The 20478-nt window shown below is 37.6% G+C and overlaps 1 protein-coding gene across 2 annotated transcripts in view; it reads left to right on the top strand.

The window, feature by feature from the left end:
* APP-BP1 (Nedd8-activating enzyme E1 regulatory subunit APP-BP1) overlaps positions 1–17372 on the top strand; it is a 316563-nt gene extending 299191 nt beyond the window's left edge. For both annotated transcript variants that reach the window (XM_090398384.1, XM_090398383.1), the window contains 2 exons: positions 9706–9776; positions 17072–17372. In XM_090398384.1, the coding sequence (XP_090254510.1) occupies positions 9706–9776; positions 17072–17231 (231 nt within the window). In that variant the 3' untranslated portion in view covers positions 17232–17372. The remainder of the gene's footprint in view (positions 1–9705; positions 9777–17071) is intronic.
* The last annotated feature ends 3106 nt before the right edge of the window (positions 17373–20478 follow it).

Here is a 20478-nt window from a genome sequence, read left to right as displayed (position 1 = left end):
AAGTCACATTAAGTCCAACAAATCTAAGTAGTTTGGCAATCCTCTAAGAAATAGCTTTGATATAAGGGATAGCAATATAGGTGATGACTTCCTGGAAGGCAGGCGACCTAGAAACTCTATAACCATTAATTGCCTTGTTAACAGAGGACTATGTGAAGCTGTTATTGTAATCAAAAGACATTAACGTAGTAATAGTAGCAGTGATAAGGATAGTATAGTAACATTTAATGTTACTGATAATGAAATTAATCAAGACTAGATAAAAATGAAAGTGATAAGCTTTTATACAATGAGGAACATTAAAGAGCACCAAGGGTAGTCAGTATCAAATGATCTATACTACCAATATATCAACATTCAGAAAGATAGATGAGACATTTGCAAAAAAAAGAATAATTCACTTACAACATAGAGAGCTGATGCAACATCTTAAAGTTGTAACAACCATGCAGGAAGTAATATCAAACTCTTCTTACGTAATGACACATTGTATCTCATAGTGTAGTCATAAGAAGGCCCAACATTTGCAATTCCATTGGAACCACTTGGGTTTAAATCCTATGAAGAACTTTGTAAGGGATTTGTGACTAAAGGTGAGTTAACCATTCTCATATCTCTGCAAAAGATTCTGAGAGGGATGTAATTAAGGAAGGAAATTTTGAAATTAAATTGTTGTTTTCAGCTTCTTGGAGCATGGTTTTTCTCCAGAAAAACTCTACTACATGGTATTTCATCCTGAAACACACACACACATACAATTAACAGATGTAATATACTGCCCTTATAACCTTAGTTGCTTTGGCCATAATTTGAACCACTACATAAAATTGCATTGTCAGTATATATTCTCTGCAATTCTGAGAGAGATTAAAGTATTTAATCAGTTATATATCTTTATGGAATTAAGAAAGAAAAGTTTGAAATGAAATCAATGTTTTCAGCTTTTTATAACTTTGGGATGACTAAAACACTTAGTGGCTTCCAAAGAATTTTTTTTTTTTGTGTGTGGTTATTAGTAATTATTGGTATTATTAGTATACAGGTTATTGGTATTAGTGAAACATGGCTGACTGTAGATGATATAGCTAGTGGGATTGAATGTGATGGGTATAGTGTGTTCAGGAATGACAGAGAGAATAAAATGGGGGGAGGAGTATTTTGAGTGCTGTATGGAGACTCGTTAGTAGAGGATTTGACAAAATCGTACCAACCTGGTGTGACCATAAAGGATGTAACTGAGTCTATTAGAGAGCAAAAGGAAAGGGTGAAAGAAATGATTGTTGTGGCGGGTACGAATGATTTGAAAGGAGATAAAATGGAAATGATAGAAGACCTGAATGAATTGTTTGAGGTAGCAAAAGAAAAGAGTGAGAGAGTTAGAATGATTAGTCTTTTGCCACGGTATGACAGTGAAATGTTTAAAAGGAGGGCCATAATTGCGAATGAATTTATGCGTGGGTTATGTATGACGAGTGGTGTGGAATTTGTGGACGTGTGGAGTGAGTTTGATGGGCGAAAGGATCTATATAAGATGGATGGCTTGCATTTGAATGGTTATGGTGTAAGAAGACTTAAGAAAGTGTTGCTGAATGTAGTGGATGTGCAAATCAGGGAAACTAGATTTGTTAAGGGGGGAGAGTAGATATACAGTCCTTAGAGAGGCAGTTGAATGTAAGAATGAATATAATATGCTAGAGCAAATAAGGACAACAAACCAGAGTGGGATAGTTAATATAAGGCATCAAGGTAGGGTTGGGGCTAATGGGGGTCTTAAATTCATGTACACTAATACTAGGAGTATTAGGAACAAGAAGGAAGAGTTTTTGGCCATGGTTGGCACTTCCAGACCACAGGTTATTGGTATTAGTGAAACATGGCTGACTGTAGATGATATAGCTAGTGGGATTGAATGTGATGGGTATAGTGTGTTCAGGAATGACAGAGAGAATAAAATGGGGGGAGGAGTATTGTTGATGATAGCTGATGAGCTCCAGCCAAGGAGAATAGAAGTTGAATTGCAGGATAGAGAAAAGAGCACATTTGAGGCCATTTGGTGTGAGATTGTGGCTAGCAGAACTAAATATACAATTGGGTGCTGCTATAGACCAGGTGATGGAAAAGATGGTGGTGACAGTATGCACAAGCAAATAGAAGAAATGAGTGGAAGGAGGGTGATTATTATGGAAGATTTCAACTATAGTCGCATTGATTGAAGTGAGGAGAGGACACACGGGAGGAAGGAATTGGATTTTATGCGGTTATTAAGGGATAACTATCTGCGACAGCATGTAATGGAAAATACTAGGGGTCAGAGAGTGCTTGACCTAGTAATTACATCTGAGGATTTGGCTGTAACAAATATGACCACATTGCCACCAATCGGTGAGAGTGATCATAGGGTCTTAACTTGGGAGGGGGCTAAAGGTGTAGAATTTTCAATTAAGACAGGGTACATGTGGAATTATCGGGCTGGAAAGTATGACAAGCTTAGGAGTTTGATTGGCTCAGTGCCATGGCATGTACAACTGAAAGGACTAGAAGTTGATAGTGCATGGGAGGAAGTTAAGAAGTGTTTGCATGAAGCAATGGCTGACTGTATACCTAGAGTCCGAATAATAAATCAAGTAGGGATTAAATGGATGAATAACACCATTAAGCTTGAGCTGCAAAAAAAGAAACAACTATGGAGGGAATTTAAGGAGAAAGGTGACCGGCAGGCACATGAACGGTATAAAGTGCAGGCCAGAAGGGTGACGAGTGTGGTAAGAAAAGGAAAAAACGATTACGAAAGAACATTGGCCATGTAGGCTAAAGAGAATCCTAAACAGTTTTTTAGATATGTAGCAAGTAAAAGGAAAAATGTACATGGCAGAATGATTTTAAAGAATGCCGATGGTAGGGAGGTAACTGAATCAGTTGAGATAGCTGAGTTACTGAGTGAGCACTTTGCAAGAATATATCATCCAGGTGGTGACATTGCAGAAACGAATAAACCAGTAGATTATATGGGAATTGTGGTGAATGAAGTGGAGGTGAGTAGTCTATTGCATAACCTCAATGTCAATACATCTGTGGGATTGGATGGTATACCAGCTCGTGTAGTACGAGAAGCAGCTAAAGAATTGTCAGTACCCTTGACCATTTTGTTTAATTTGAGTCTCGGGTCTGGGTTAGTCCCGAGCGGGTGGAAGGAGGGGAAAATAGTTCCACTGCATAAAGGTGGTTCCAAGGCTGCTGTTGTAAATTACCGACCGATTAGCATATCAGGAATCATTGTCAAGGTCTTAGAGAAATTAGTCAAGAAAAGAATACAGGATTGGATAGATGAAAATGGGATATTGTATGGGGGGACAACATGGTTTTGTGAAGGGTAGATCATGCCTCAGTAACTTGCTCACGTTTTATAACACAGTGACAGCTGAACTGGATAGGGGTAATGGGTTTACAGTGATACTACTGGACCTTGCCAAGGCCTTTGACAGGATACCACATGGAACCCTAATCAGTAAACTGGAGCAGATGGGGATAGATATAGGGTTGGTAAGATGGATAGGAGGGTGGTTGAAGGAGAGATACCAGAGAGTGGTTTATTCAGGAGTGGAGTCAAAAAGACGTCTTGTGACTAGTGGAATGCCGCAGTGCTCTGTTCTTGGACCACTGATTTTCAATTTGTTCATCAATGATATTGGAAAGGATTTGAGAGGAAGTGTTCACTTGTTTGCTGATGATGCAAAGTTGGGTAGAGCAATTGTGAGTGCACAGGATGTCAAAATTTTACAGGATGATTTGGATAGTTTGGAGGACTGGGCTAGGAAAAATGGATGTCAGTTTAATGTGGCAAAGTGTAAGGTTAGGCACTTTGGGGCGAAAAGAACAGCAGCAGTATATCGCATTGGTGGAACCGTACTCCAGGAGATTGATGAGGCCAGGGATTTGGGAGTGCTGGTGGATAGGAAGTTGAAGTTTAGGGGGCGCATTGCAAAAGTGACTAAAACAGCTCACCAAATCACTTGGCTTATGAAAAATACTTTAACATGCAGAGACAAACAAGTTGTTGTTCCTCTGTATCGAGCCTTGATAAGACCCCATCTGGACTTCTGTGCCCAGTTATGGGCACCACGGTTTCTTCGTGATGGGGGAGGAAGTGGAGAGGGTCCAGAGACGAGTGACCAAGATGATAGCAGGTCTGTGGAATGAACCTTATGAGAATAGGTTGACGATTTGTGGGTTGCAGAAATTGGAGGGGTGATATGATTGAGACATTCAAATTACTGAAGGGTTTTTATAAGATTGATCCAGAAGATATTTTTGAAAATATGACTGGTGGTGGGAGGACTAGCGGCCATGCATGGAAGCTGGGCAAGAGCGTGATTGACAAGGGTGTTAGAGCTAGGTTTTTTACTTGGAGAGTGATGAATGAGTGGAATAAGCTTCCAGAGTCTGTTGTGGGTGCTACGACCGTGAATGAGTTCAAGGCAAGATATGATAGATACTGTGTGAATGTTGAATAGTTGTTCCAGACATGATGTTAGGGCCTCCCTCGATGAGTCTGTCGACTCCTTGGAGTTTCCCGGAACAATAATAATAATAATAATATATATATATATATACACACACACACACACACGAGGGGTATTCAAAAAAGACCGAACTTTTTAAATAGCACACCAACCAGCACAGAGAGCGTGCTGCAGCTACTGAACATACCTAGCGTCAGATTTTGACAACAAACTGCCATTTGCCCTGTTCCGCTATGAGTATTAGTTGTCGAGTTACATCCACTTAAGTGAGCATATGCACAAGCTGTTCATCGAATTAGTGACAATGAAAGAGCTTGAAGAACAATCTGTGTGTGTGTGTGCATGTGTGAAATTTTGGCAAACATCAGACATCGGTTGTGCCCCATCCACCGTATTCTCCAGACTTAGCCCCGAACAGACTTTTTCTTGTTTCCCAAACTTATATCAATTGAAAGGACGTCGTTTCCAAACCATAGAGGAGATTCAGGAAAATGCAATAAGAGAACTATGTGCCATCACAGAAAGTGCATTCCAGGAACCATTCCAACAATGGAAGAAACATTAGGAACAGTGTATATCGCCAGTAGAGGGAACTACTTTGAAGGTGACAGTGCTTAAAATGTAAAACGAGTAATAAAGTCTTTATAGCAAAAGTTCAATTTTTTTTTAACATACCTTGTATATATATATACATGCAGTATCCTTAGTTGTTCTTGTGTCTGTAAAACGAAGTTTGATCCAAAGATGCCTTTTGCATAACTCAGTAACCTTATATGACCCTTCATTAAGATTTCCACACATGCATTGCTGGTCCTTTCTGTAGACTTGTGGTAGTGAGAACTGCCTCAGTAAACCTTGAGAACATATCACAAATCACTAACAAGAGGTGACTTCTGCTCACTCCACAGAAGAGGACCAACAAGTGTGTGTTGTCGCTTACCATCATTGACTGGGTTATTAGTAATCAAATATGATATCAACATAAGTTCTTATCATTATCATTATTTTATTATTATTGTTCCGGGAAACTCCAAGGAGTCGACAGACTCATCGAGGGAGGCCCTAACATCATGTCAAGAACAACTATTCAACATTCACACAGTATCTATCATACCCTGCCTTGAACTCATTCACTGTCGTAGCACCCACAACAGACTCATAAAGGTAGTAATTTGATGTCTTCCCTGTTTGCTCTTATAGCCAAACAGATGGTTTTAAAAAAAAAAGTACTACTTATCTTGATTAAGATTTATTAAATGAGCACTTGTTGTGCTCATTTAATAAATGCAAATTTCATTCGAGCTAGCATGGTATGATGAAGTTTACAACATCTACTTTTTCACAGACTATGGAGCAGTCTTGTGTTCATCAATGATAAATTAATTTGTATACTTTACTGAAGGCAAAGATTTGTTAACTTCATCTTATCATTTTAGCTTTGATGGAATTTGCAAGAAGTTTAAGCAGTTTATTAGAACAGTTAACCATTCAATAAATCCAAATCAGGATAACTGATATGTTATCCTGCTCTTACAGTCAAACAACCAGCAACAGGGAAGACACCAAATTACTTCCTCTATGATTGAGAATCTGTGTTGAGACAATGTTTGGAAAGCACCATTCAGGCTGAATGTGGATCATCCACAACTTACTGCTGTGATTTATATAAAAATCTACAGGAAATTTATTTATGTAAAAAACAGAATCATGTTCAAACATCTCTAGTAAACTATGTGTTGTCTGTGATAAGACAACTGCAGATAAATAAGATACATTTTTTTTTTTTTACTGTTTTATTTTTACTTTGTTATACACAAAGAAAATAGAATTATAATGAAACAATGAAAGTTTTTAATCTCGCATATAATGAAATATAGTTAAAAACTTACTGGATTGTAATTTTTAATGCTTGTTTAAGTGATTATTACACACAGGGACTAATTCCCTTCAGAGTAGTTCATAGTCCTCTTTGAAGTTCAACAGTGCTGTTCTGAAAAGATGTCTGAAACACACCAATTTTATGTCTCTCTCTTAAGATATGTCATCATACATCTCTTTCCCTATCGCACTAGTTTTGATTTGGGGATGGAGACGAAGGAGTAACGGCAGGTGTGGAGGGAGGGGAATGAGAGACAAAGGCCGCTGACCAAAAACAGTTGTGGTAGACAAGAGCATTGGTATGGTAAAGCAATCAATTTTTACTATATGATATGATATTGGCTATTTTTACTTTGTTTCTAATTCACTCATTTCCTTAAATCTAGTCTGTTAGTTCTGAACATTATTATGTTTATACATTGTGAAATTCATGTTTATGAGATCTTTAATTAAAGTCTGTGCATTTTTCTCTAAGTTATGATAGACAGAACACATTGATCAAATGCATTCCTATTAAGGCAAATAAGAAAATCTCTTTTCATCATATCATTGTCTTATAAATGTGCTCCATCTAGCTTTTATTATTTTCTTTATTTCAAGATCTTGATATTTATAGTATTTTCTTATACTATACTTTGTTCTTTATTTAATACTTATTATAGTTGAATAACATATGAGGTACTTATGATATAGTTAACCTAGATATGAATATACGAGGGTGGTCTCTCGGCATTCTATCAAGTAGTTTGTTTTATGCAGCTGTTCTGCACTCTGAATTGTTGGAGCATCCACCCTATTCCCCAGATTTGGTTCCCTCTGACTTCTATCTCTTCCCATAACTAAAACTCTTCCTCGCTGGTCAGAGTTTTTCTTCGAATCAAGAGGTGATTGCAGCTGTAGCGGGGTATTTTGCAGATCTTACAGGACCCACTACATGGACGGGATAATGGCACTGGAGCATTGCTGGAATAAATCTATGTTTTAAGGGAGATTATGTTGAAAAATAAAAATAATTTTGAAATTATAAATTTGTTTTTTCATTGTTAGGCCGAGAACTTTTCGGACCACCCTCGTACATACATACACAAAGACAAAGTTTGTTGATAATCTGAAATCATGAAATACTTTGGATAGAAACATCTGTTTTCTTTGAATTCCAGCATTGTAAGTTTTATTTCTTTATGCTGTATAAGTTTTGTAAATAAATAAATAAAAAAAAAAACAGGTTATTTATGTTTGTTTTTTATTTAATTAATTTCTTTCAAATTGATTCTTTTGAATTTTTAAATAGAAATAGAAATTTATATTTTGATGTGAACATTTCAAAAATACATTTGTCAGTTATTTGAAATATAGCCAAGTGAAAAAACTTCCATCAACTATCTCTAATCCAGAGAATTTTAATAATAAGGTATTGACACCTTTTGGCAACTGGTATATGGTGATATGACTTTTGCATTACTTCCACCTTAGCATCACCACCTCTAGGTCTAGCTCCCACTGACAAGACCTCAATAAAGGTCAAAACCATCTGGGCAGTGATCCTTTCCATAATACATAGCATTATACATACCCATAAGGATATGTGCTTTGCATATTGGGATACTATGGCAAGTGATCAGAACTTATACCACCTTTACCATGAGTTGCCCCAGTCCTGAAAATATTTTACGCACAAACTTTGTTGCTTACACTTGGATAAAGGATTAAACCAAATATGTAATTGGTATTTGAAATATAAAAAAAGATCTATATCAGCATCAAACCATGAAATCTAGTTACTCTTGATTATGAATATATTAGTATTCTTTAAATAATCATATTTTTTTTTATGTAACTTCCATCTACAAAAGGTTGTAGGCCATAGTACTTTGAGTGGATAGACAAAGGATTCCCCCCCCCCCCCCTTTTTTTTTCATTTAAATTAATTTTTATATTTAAGTTAAGGGATTATGAAACAATATGGGATGTAATATCCCTTAACTTAAATAAGTTTATATGTCGCCGAATTGAAGCCTTTGGCTCTTCATATAATTAATAATTTATTAGGACACCTTCTTGGCAATTCTCATAGTAGGGTATATGTAAGTTCTGTTTGCTACAAACTTATTTCTAGGTCTACCTACTCACTGATGAGACCTCAATAAAGGTTGAAACCGGTCTGGGTAGTGACCTTCTCTTACTCATAATGTAGAACAGTAATACAGCTCCTAGGAGCTGGGTTTCACATTATGGGGAAATATCAAGAATAGTGATCGGAGCTTGCTCCACCCTTACCATGAGTTGCCTCAGTGTTGCACTCCCTAAAAGGTCAGTTGTAACACTATCCAGGTATTTGCTTATGCTTGGACTCGCCAAACTTTATATATTTACTATATTCGGCATGAAACTCTTTGAGTTTCTTATTTGGCTATGAAACAATATGGGATGTAATATCCCTTAACTTAAATAAGTTTATATGTCGCCAAATTGAAGCCTTTGGCTCTTCATATAATTAATAATTAATTTTTATAATTTTTTTGTATATTTTTATTACCTGGTCCTGAACCCTGGAACTTTATCAAGCTACTTCAACTACAATAAGTAGCTTCATATAATTTTTTTGCATATTTTTATTACCTGGTCCTGAACCTTGGAACTTTATCAAGCTACTTCAGCTACAATAAGTAGCTTGTGGTCTCACACTGGACATTGAAATTCATCTATCACCTAAAAACAATTGCACATCTCCATGATCACAGCAGGATTTCAACCTGCAGCCTGTTGGTTGGAGAGTGGATTCACTAAACCACTCAGCCTACCAAGCCAGCAAAAAAAATAAAAACAAAAAAGCGTCTCTGTAGCTCAGTCAGTATAGACAAAGCCCTTTGGTTGGAAAGACCTGGGTTCGATTCCTGTTGATGACGTGAGGAACCTTTACCTGGTCTCTTTCGACTAAAGGTGAGTTACCCGGTCTCATACAAATGTAGCCCCCCCCCCCCCTCCTGGAAACTCGGGTTTTTCATCCCCCCCCCCCCAGAACAGGCAAACTGCCCTGTGAACACACATGGATCACAGTCAGAAATACTACCCTTAGGAGATGCAGCAAGGAGTGACAACTTAGCCATTAATTAGCTGTAAGCCCCATCCTAAGGTGGTTGGATGAGGGGATATGATGATGAATAAATAAATAAAAAAAAAATTTTTTAAGTAAAATTTAATTTCGTGTTTATGAAATTATGTAGACTCAAAAATGAAATTATCTGCATAATTAAAATTTAGAAATAAATTTTACTCACAACAGATGTTCTTTTCTTTATCATGCTAGAGTTGCTTAGGCCGCATATTACAGGAGTGGGGTTGTATGCCTTTAGCAAAAGATGATTATATCCATGAAATGTAAGTAAACCAATTTTCTTGTGTATTTGTTGATATAGTTTATTATTCAAACAGAAGCTACTGAAAAAATTCTTATGGACTAACAAATGAAAGTATGCATTATCAGGATATAGTTTGCCATTAAACATTAAGACTGCCAATGTAAATTGCTTTTACTTTTTTCTCAACATATAGTATGGCCCTAAGAAAGACATCTTAGACAATCTGCGAAACTCAGCATGTAGAAAATATTGTATTTTTTATTTTATTTTACATGCTTATCTTACCTGCAAAGGGCACTTTCATTTCTGTATGAGTTTGCACCTCTACATGTCTTCAGTTATGAAACATTTGAAGCACTGAGGCTTTGTAGGTGCACATCAAATACAACAAATGTTTCAGTGATGCTACTAAATTAATACATAAAAACAATCATATAAATGTATGATTTTTGTGTGTGTGTGTGGGGGGGGGGATTTGCATTTTTTATTTAAAAGCAAAATTGTATTTAACAATTGCATATCTTCTAAACAATCAGATTATATAATAAGATATGTGATATTCCATATTTTTATGAATAAATAATTTGTTGTCAAGCAATTGCTGTTCTCCAAATCAAGTTTTTGTTCATAAAGGTCATTTATGTGCAGTTTATAATAGCGCTTTCAAATATTTTTTATCTTTGTTAAACCACAAAAAGTTCTTATAGTAAAGAATTAGTAAAGCTGTTATGGTAGGAAGGCAGTTGAATAAATTTATACGGAATGTGAAAGAAATTAGTCAAAACTAAATTATTAGCTGTATACAACACAGTGTTCAAACCAGTTTTAACTTATGGATCTGAGAGCTGGGTTAGAAATAAAATACTTGATCAAAGACTAGAGACCTCTGATATGAGAATTCTGAGTGGAGTGAACAGAAAAGAGAAAATTCTAGAACAAGACCAAATAGATTGCATGCACGGGCGAATGCTGGTCTTGAAATTCACGCTTGCTCATGTTATCATTCAGGGATTGAGAGGTGTGATTGAAGTCTGATTAGCGGAATAATGAATTACTGACCATTTAAAACTATATATTTAGAAATTTATGTACATTTAATCATACAAATACAACATTTATTTTACAAATGATATTCTATCTTTTTTCAATTTAGCTACTTGAATACAAATTCTACCCTGTGGTTCTTCTTTATGAATTGGTCAATAACATGGTCATAAAAAGTTGGTTGTAACTTAATTTTCCCAAGCAACACGCACACTTGTAAAGGCTGGCTGAAGCTACATTGACTGCATATGGCCTGTGTTTAAGCAACAGAGTGAGACAACGTGAAATAGCTATGCATGCGCATGAAATCACAGTGCTACTGAGAAGACCTGGAAGCTCCTACAACCAAGCAAGCCAAGGTAGCTTTGACCAGACGAGCAAGCATCAGCCTTCGATACACGCAAAGCTCATTTATTGCTGTGCAAGCTTAAGACATCTTCTGTCTACAAAAATAAAAGCCTAAATGGAATGCTTATAAATGCATGCATTTATTAACAAATAAATATTACTTCTTTCTCAATTAATGAACTTGCATAGCAAGCATGGAGAATTCGCCCCTGATTGCATATCTAGTTATAAGAATAGGCTAGGTCGTAAATTATTATGTCTATACACAAATGCCAGGAGCATTAGAAACAAAGGGGCTGAACTACAAAGCTGGAAATTATGATCAACTTAGAAGAATACTATCTTTGACCCCATGGTATCAGTTACTGAATGGAAAAAAATGCTTATAGAATATGCTGTGGCCTAAGATTGTTGGCATTAGTGAAACGTGGCTATCAGATATGGTACATGGGATCGAGTGTAACGGATATACTATTATTAGGAATGACAAAAGAGAGAGGAGGAGTGCTACTAATGATATTAGATGACTCAAGTCCAGTTAGGGTAGAAATACAAGAAAACAATGATGGAACAATGTCCCATGTAGCGATGAGTTTGAGTCTATGTTGGTGTGAAGTGGAGGTTAACAGAATGAAATATATGGTAGGATGTTGCTATAGACCTGGCGGCTCAGTTGTAGGGAATGAAGAAATGCATTTCCAATTTAGCATTATGGGTGACTTTAATATTTCAAACATTGATTGGGTAGAAGAGAAATCTCATGATCAGAAAGAACAGGAATTTATTGAATTGTTGCGAGACAACTTTCTCAAGCAGCATGTAAAAGAAGGAACTCAAGGTCAAAGAGTGTTGGATTTTCTCATAGCATCAGAAAGGATCTTTGTCAAGAATATGGCTATTTTACCACCAATTGGTGACAGTGATCATGCTGTTCTTTCTTGCTTGGAAAGTATCTACTTGTATTGAAGCTCCAATGGTATGGAGTTAGAAGCTGTGAAGTAGTGCCTTGTGCAAAAAAGTACATCCAGTTTTTTGGCAGTTGCAGAAGCTACAGTTGAAATGTAGTTGTGCCAGGAAAAATCAGAAGTGCAGGTGAGACCAAGAAGAGAAATCTGGTCATGTTTGGATATCTCAGTTTTACTGAAGGTAAGGATGCGAGCTCTTTCTTGTGAGAGATCAAACAGGGCTGAGTTTTGGTGGCATTGAAGTTTACAAGGTTGTCCTTGTCCCACTGGGATATAGCTAGGAGATCTGAGTTCAGGTCACTGGTCATGGTAAATCTTGAGGATTCTAATACTTGAGCACTAACAGGTTTTGTTGAATGAAAAGAAGGAATTGAGTGTACTGTCATTGGCAAAGCTATGGACAGGATTGGAAGTCAGAGAGAGCAGGTCATTTATATACAAGAGGAAGAACTTGGGTGAAAGAACTGAACCCTCGTATACTCCTGCATTGGTGGGGAAATCTGAGTAGAGTAAACCGTCCACCATGACATGCAGTGAGAAAGGTGGAGATTCAGTTGCAGCATGAGGAAGGCAGAACCATACGATGGCAGTTTGTTAAGTAGGCTCCTGTACCAAACCTAATCAAATGCCTTGGAAATGTTCAGGCCAACCATGTGAGTTTCTTCATGGCCTGAGTCCAGAGGTAGGTGGCAAAAGCAAGATCAGTGGTAGAGTGGCAGAATCCATACTGCTGATTAGTTGATATGACTAGGTGATTCAAGAGTTGGTTGTTGATGACCTTCTTCATAATTTTAGAGAGAACAGGAGATGGCATCAATGGCACTATCACATTAAAAATGAGGATATTAGGAAAGAACTTGCCATTGTTAGCATTCAGGAATGTGTTAGTAGAGCTAATCTCAGGCGGTATGGTCACTTAAACAGAATGGGAGAGAAGAGATTAGTAAAACAAGTGTTCTTTGCCAGGTTGGCAGGAAAAAGACCCAGAGGAAGATCAAGATGTAGATGAATTGATACAGTAAAAATCACCTTAAAAGACAGAAATATAAGATATGGTAATATTGGAGTCTTGACAGATAACAAATTAATTTGGAGGAAAATTATTGATTGGAATGTAATGGTGTAACTTTTTCATGTAGTAATATCATAACTATCCTGTACACCCCCCATTGAAGGTACATATCAGGAATTGGATGATATGATGGAGAAGTTCTATAGTTTCCTTTTTGCAATTACATGATATATTTTTTAAATATGTCCATCATTAAAATGAAATAAGGTTATTCAGAGAGCTAGACGACTGTACTCAGAAGTGGTGTTGTGAAGGGGAAAGGTCTTGCCTTAGTAATTTGCTCACTTTTTTTTAATAATAAAAATGACATTTGAGTTGACTAAAGGAAAGGCTACATGATGATCTGCTGGACTATCTTTAAAGTCAACAACAATAACAAAAACATTTGGGTACTATTTGTAATATGGAAAAATTCTTAACAATGCAGACTGAATTCTAGTAGCAAGGCTTATACATTGGTCATACATAACTGGTAATTAGTTTATGGAATTAACAACGCATATAAAGTATATTAACTAAAGGTAACTTTAATAAACAACTTCTATATTACGGCAACATCACATTGCCATCTTCAGGAACATAAAGATATGGTATGTGCACGCAGGCACTAACAAAAGCAAATGAAGAAAGCAAGAAACTAATATTGTTCCTAAAGTCCTAATGGTGCCCTCTGGTGGGCTAATTTGGCTGACTTGGCAGTTGAGCTGAAGTTCTCAAAATGTAAGTCTCCCAAATTTGGGGTAGTTTCATGCACCCAAATTTGTTGAGGTTAGGAACGTTTTTTAGAGCTGCTGAAGATTCCTTGAATAATCTTTCATATTTAAACTTGCTGCAGTGTATTATTTTTGTTTTCTTCCAAAGAATTCTATGGTGGGTATCTAAGGCATGGTCTGCCAGCCCAGAGCGGCTGTACTGGTGAAACCAGATGTAGTCTTTGTGTTCTGAAATCCTGATATTTGTTGTTCTGCCTGTTTGGCCAAAGTAGGACAATTTGCAGCTGCAAGGGACCTGGTATACACCAGGTAAGTCTAGGGGAAGTAGTTGGTCTTTGGTAGAGCAGATAAGGGATGCCAACTTTTTATATGGTCTGTAACAAGAAGTAAGGTCATATTTTTTGAGGATATTGGTTATTTTCTCAGAGGTGCCCTGGATGTAGGGGATGGTGATAGATTTGGTGTAATCTTTATTATGGAGGGGGGGTTGTGGTTTACTGGTTTGAGTATTTTTTGGATTTTTTTTGGGGGTTATAGCCATTGGCTAAGAAAGTGTTGTGGATGTGGTTTAGTTCAGTAGTTAGGGCCTTGTCATCTGAGCAGATTAATTTTGTCTTGTTATATAGTGTTTTTATAACCCCATATTGTTGTGATGGGGGGGGGGGGGGTTGCTGATGAATGTATCTGCCAGTATGGGTGGGTTTCTGTAAACAGAGAAAACCAAAGATCCATCAAGCTGGCGGGTGATTAAAGTGTCTAGGAAGGGGAGGGTGTTGTTTTCCTCTTTTTCTAAGGTGAACTGGACTCTGGGGTGTTAGTTGTTTAAGTGTGTTAGGAAGGAGGGGAGTGAGTCTGAGCCATATGGCCAAATAGCAAACACATCATCCACGTAACGAAGCTAAATAGTGGGTTTTTGTGGGGCAGAGTTTAAGGCTTTCTCTTCAAAGGTCTCCATAAAGAAATTGGCCAAGGGTGGGGAAAGTGGTGACCCCATGGCTGTCCCCTCTACCTGTTTGTAGAACTTTCCTTGCCAAACGAAATAGCCTGAGTTCATTGTGAACTGAAATAGGGCTGAGATATCAGAAGGAAACTTGGCTTGGATGAGCTCTAGGGTTTCTTTGAGTGGGACATTAGTGAATAGGGAGGAGACATCAAAACTGACCATTTTGTCAGTGTGTTGGAGTGAGAGGTTTTCTACACTTGCTTTAAAGTGGGCTGAGTTTTTTTGTGTGTGATGGTGTGTTGCCAGTATAGTGTGTGAGAGTTTTGGTTAAATGTTTGGCTAATTTATATGTGGGGGAATCAATGCCATCCACTATGGGACGTAATGGCACATTTTGTTTATGTATTTTTGGGAGTCCATATAATCGGGGGGGGGGGGGGGTCTAGAGTTAAAAGGTTTTAGTTTGTTAGTGACTTCCACAGGCCAAGAAGTGACTTTCTTAAGGAGTCTGTGGAGAGTTCTAATCTGAGAGCTGGTGATATTCAATAGGGAGGTAAGTAGTACAGTCTAGTACTAAAGCATTAAGCTTACCTTTGTAGTCCTTTTGATTTAGCACCACAGTGGCGTTTCGCTTATCCGCTTTGGTGATTACTATTTTTTTGTTGTTCTTCATTTCTTGTAGGGCTGCATATTCGTCTTTGGATAAGTTGGTTTTAGGAGGTTTGGCTTTAGTGAGAACACCGACTACATCCAGTCTGACGTTGTTGGCGATATGGTTAGGCAGGTTGCGAATCCCACATTCTATTTGGATCATGATATCTTCGGTAGGTATTCTTTTAGGAGCTAGGGCGAAATTGTGACCACGTACAAGTGCGGTGAGTGCCTCAGGCTTTAAAACTACAGACGAGAGGTTGACTGCTGTGTTGAGTGGCGGCTGTGGTAAGGAAGTAGAATTCTTTGTCAGGTCTTCGTATTTTTTCAAACTCTTTTCTTGCCGACGCACATGAGACGTCATAAATTATCGTCCAAAGATCAAGGCCGAGTGTATTTGAAAGCTCTTCCTCCCTCCCCCCTCCACAATAAAGATTACACCAAATCTATCACCATCCCCTACATCCAGGGCACCTCTGAGAAAATAACCAATATCCTCAGAAAATATGACCTTACTTCTTGTTACAGACCATATAAAAAGTTGGCATCCCTTATCCGCTCTACCAAAGACCAACCACTCCCCCTAGACCTACCTGGTGTATACCAAGGTCCCTTGCAGATGCAAATTGTCCTACTTTGGCCAAACAGGCAGAACAACAAATATCAGGATTTCAGAACACAAAGACTACATCCGGTTTCACCAGTACAGCCGCTCTGGGCTGGCAGACCATGCCTTAGATACCCACCATAGAATTCGCTGGAAGAAAACAAAAATAATACACCGCAGCAAGTTTAAATACGAGAGATTATTCAAGGAATCTTCAGCAGCTCTAAAAAACGTTCTTAACCTCAACAAATTTGGGTGCATGAAACTACCCCAAATTTGGGAGACTTACATTTTGAGAACTTCAGGCCAACTGCCAAGACAACCAAATTAGCCCACCAGAGGGCACCATTAGGACTTTAGGAACAATATTAGTTTCTTGCTTTCTTCCTCATTTGCTTTTGTTAGTGCCTGCGTACACATACCACATCTTTATGTCCCTGAAGATGGCAACGTGACGTTGCTGAAACATAGAAGTTTTTTATTAAAGTTACCTTTAATTAATATACTTTATATGCATTGTTAATGCGGACTGAAGACCAAATAAGGAACAAAAGAATGTTCCTTATAGCATAATGACAATTCAGATGAAGGCAAGTGTTTTGGAAGAAATAAAATCAAAATATCCAGATGGTTCTCAGTCCTTTGCAGCAAGTAATGGTTGGTTCACTGTTTGGTTGTCTTTGTAATTTCATAATGAAGATCGAACAGCCAAACTAAAATTTTTTTTTTATATTTTCTCATTCTATTTTATATTACTCTACTTTAATAGTTACATATTTAAATATAATTTGCAGGTGCAGACTACAAAAAATAACCTTTAAAACATGTAAATTTACATTTACAGTAGTAAATAATATGGTATGATTAGTGGGTTAAATCAGCTTAGCATTTGCCTTTATATCAGGGAAACTGCTGAATATTTATAAATGCTATAAAATACAATATATATATATTTCTCTTATTTTATGCAGGTGCCGTTACGGAGCTGCTGAGCTACATTCTGTTGCAGCATTTATTGGTGGTTGTGCAGCACAAGAAATCATAAAATTAGTAACTGGACAATATGTCCCTTTAAATAATACTTTTATCTACAATGCTATGAATTCAACTTCTGCAACTTTCGAACTTTAAAAAGAAATTGTTATAGTTTCTCTTAATTTCAGTAAATATTTTGGTTTATTTATTTATTACTTTTTCTTTACTAATGTATATTTTTCTTATAATAGAAATGAAGTGAAACTTTTTTTAAGAAAATAAAAATGATTGAATAAATTGTCTTTGAACTTTTACTTAAATAAATATGAAATATTCACCTTCCACCCAACATCCTGCTTAGAAATGTAGCATTAAAAAACATCACATAGAGTTGCTAGTGCCTTTGCACCCATTCATGCTCCAGAACAAATCAGAATATGTTTGGTATTAGTAGTAATGGATATAATCCTACAAAAATATGAAGATTATCAACCTCTTCCATTTCTAGTAGCACACAAACTACAAAGAATATATAGACCATTCTGAAACAGTAGTCGCTTAGATTAGGGAGGCTTCTGAAAGAGTATTAACGAATACACAATTATTCAACCTAACCTCCATTATTCGCTCTCCTTAACAAGAAATCAACCTAGTTTCAGCATAAGAAATGCAACATCCAGACCAGTACCTAGGTTGTCTGCAGATGATTTGGTGCCTGCATATCATGCCTGAATGATGTAGCATAGAAAGAAATGGCTGCCTTGATGCTTCCATTCTAGTGGCCTCATTTCTAGCGAGATCACACCATAACAGTACTAAAGCAACTCCAGCTAGTACTGCCTTTCAGTGCATGAATGGTATCACTGCAGTGGCTAGACAGGATTCTAACTTAGAGGCATTCAGTCATAATCCCACAGATGGTAGCTTTGCACCACTGGCAACTCGACCAAGCACATGTACCAGGTGTCCAAACCTGTGGTTCTTCTTATACTGAGCAGAATTATTATTGCAACGACTAGTCATCAGTATCGTTGCAGTCACTAGACAAGGTACTGGCATTTAGCTATCATCCCACATTAAGAACCTAAAGGCGTTCACAGTTCATGCATTTACCACAGTATGACTATTAGCCATACTCACCACTACTTATTATTAATTCTACAGGCCTGTATTATTAAGGTTATTGCCAGATTTTCATAGCCTTGCTAATGCTAAGAGCTAGCCATGGATTCAGCCAATTGAACTTTGTATCTTTTTCTCATATTTGCAAATAGCCTCAACCCCACCAATCTACCTACACTAAACCTACCTACTGCGAATCCCCCCCCCCAATGTTGTGACTTTGTGCATGCACCCAAATTTCTGCGCGCTCATTTCCCCCAAGGCTGTTTATGCAACTAGTCATCAGTCCCGCCACCACCTTTGTTCCAATGAGCACACCATCATTAGAGCTAGACAAAGGTTCCCAACAATTACTGTGCTGGGTACTGTGTTAGTTTATATGGATATGGATCTAAGTTGGTACCTCCTCGAAGAATTAACAATGTTTTCACTAGATAGCATTTTCCCTACATTCAGGAGGTAGGTTGGCAAATTCCCACATTTCTAAGAGTAGCACTCAGCTTTCTCTCTACAGCATCTGTCTTCAAGCATGCCAGACCTGGACTTCCACACAGGATTTTTCTTATGTGCTGTTTCATGCTCCTTACGAATTATAAGGCTCTCTCTGATTAATTTCCCAACCAAGAGAGATTCACAATTAGAAATTGGCTAGCTTATTAGAACTGCAGAACCTGCTCTACTCAACGTCTATAAGGCATCCACCTCAATGAGAGTCATGTTTTACTCCTGCAATATACCTGTGACCTTGATCAATATTCTTTCACTTAAACATTCAGACCACTGGCCAAAAAACACATTGGTGGCAATACCCCTTGCCTCCAGCAAATTGCTTTGTTTTAATTAGGCAGTCAGATTCCCCCGGTCCATGCCAGTTCTGAGTTGGCTGTTAGTTGCTGGCCAAAACAGTTGTGCCAGACGGCACGCAGCTGAGGCATTCCACAAGAAGGTCCAGGCTCAACCGTTCCGTCACTAGACATTTTTGCCCAGTCCTGGTGCAGTGCCATACTCGCTTCGGACTCCAGCATGACTGGCCCAGTTCTCAGAGCCAATCTTTGTCCCAAGGTTATGGATCCATCTTGTCGACTTCCCTTACCTACATTATCAACTAGAGGCTGTTCACCTTGGTGTTGTGGATATGGGTATATGATCTGGCACAAAAATCACTCTCTTCCCCCTCAGATTTTCAAGGGCTGAGTGGAGCTCTTTGGACACTGTGCCTCCTGAGGCACAGTGCTTTATGGATATGCACAATCCAGTTTGGTTATCTTGCCAAAATGTTTGTAAGGTTTATGCCAAAATAAACCTTACAAGCATATGGAAGGGATCTCCATGGGAAACCTACACTCTCCTGCTCTTACAAATTTTTATCTGGAACATCTTAAAATCCTTTCCTACTCCATACAGCTTCAATCTTCCTTTTGGATGCACTTCACTGACAACATTTTTGCTGTCTGGCCCTGTAAGGTATACACCTTACCAGCCTTTATAGCAAAAATAATCTACATCCACAGATATATTTTAATATGGAAATAGAAAGGAATAGTAAACTGGCATTACTAGATATCTTGCCCTCCTGTGTTCAGCACCTTCAGGTGAATTACCTCCAATTATTGCAAACCTACCTATAACAGCAATCTGCTCACCTTCCTTCACTAAAAGTTGAAATCATAACTCTACTGTATTGGACTCATACTTTATCTGTATGTTACAACTCACAGGATCTTCTCAGTATCTAATATATCATTCAACTGAATGGCTTTCCAAACCAGACTTTCGTGTCTTTGATTCTTACAAACTTCCCTCCAATAACTCAGAAACAGTACGAAGAGTCAGTCCCAATTCCACATATTTCTAAACTAATTTTCTCAAGAAATATAACCTAATTTCTACATTTATTCCATTCAACGAACTGTCCTCATAGTTTCCCTCTTTTAAAGATAAATGATTTCTTCTTTCTCTCCCTGGCAGCTACTAAGTTCCCTGTGACTGCCACCTTTTGCATTTCCAACAAACTGGCCATTTTTTTGGAAAAAAAGCAAGAACACCAATCCTACAACATTAATAAGAAATCTCTGAAATATGAGGGTGGTCTGAAAAGTTCTCGGCCTCAGATGGCAATACTATTGGCAAGTTTTTTTTGTTTTTTTTTCCTAAGTTGATACATCTGTCATAAGCATCCATGTGAAATTGCAAGTCATTCTATCAAGTAGTTTGTTTTACACAGCTGTCTGAAGCAAAAGTGTTGTCTGTATCCCTTGAAATGGATAAAACTGAGTATCAT

The sequence above is a fragment of the Typopeltis vanoorti genome, chromosome 9, assembly GCF_054136105.1.
Source record: "Typopeltis vanoorti isolate ZY-2024b chromosome 9, IOZ_Tvanoo_1.0, whole genome shotgun sequence".
Classification (NCBI taxonomy): domain Eukaryota; kingdom Metazoa; phylum Arthropoda; class Arachnida; order Uropygi; family Thelyphonidae; genus Typopeltis; species Typopeltis vanoorti.
Note: the sequence above shows the minus strand (reverse complement) of the source record. Positions and strands in the feature narration are given on the sequence as shown.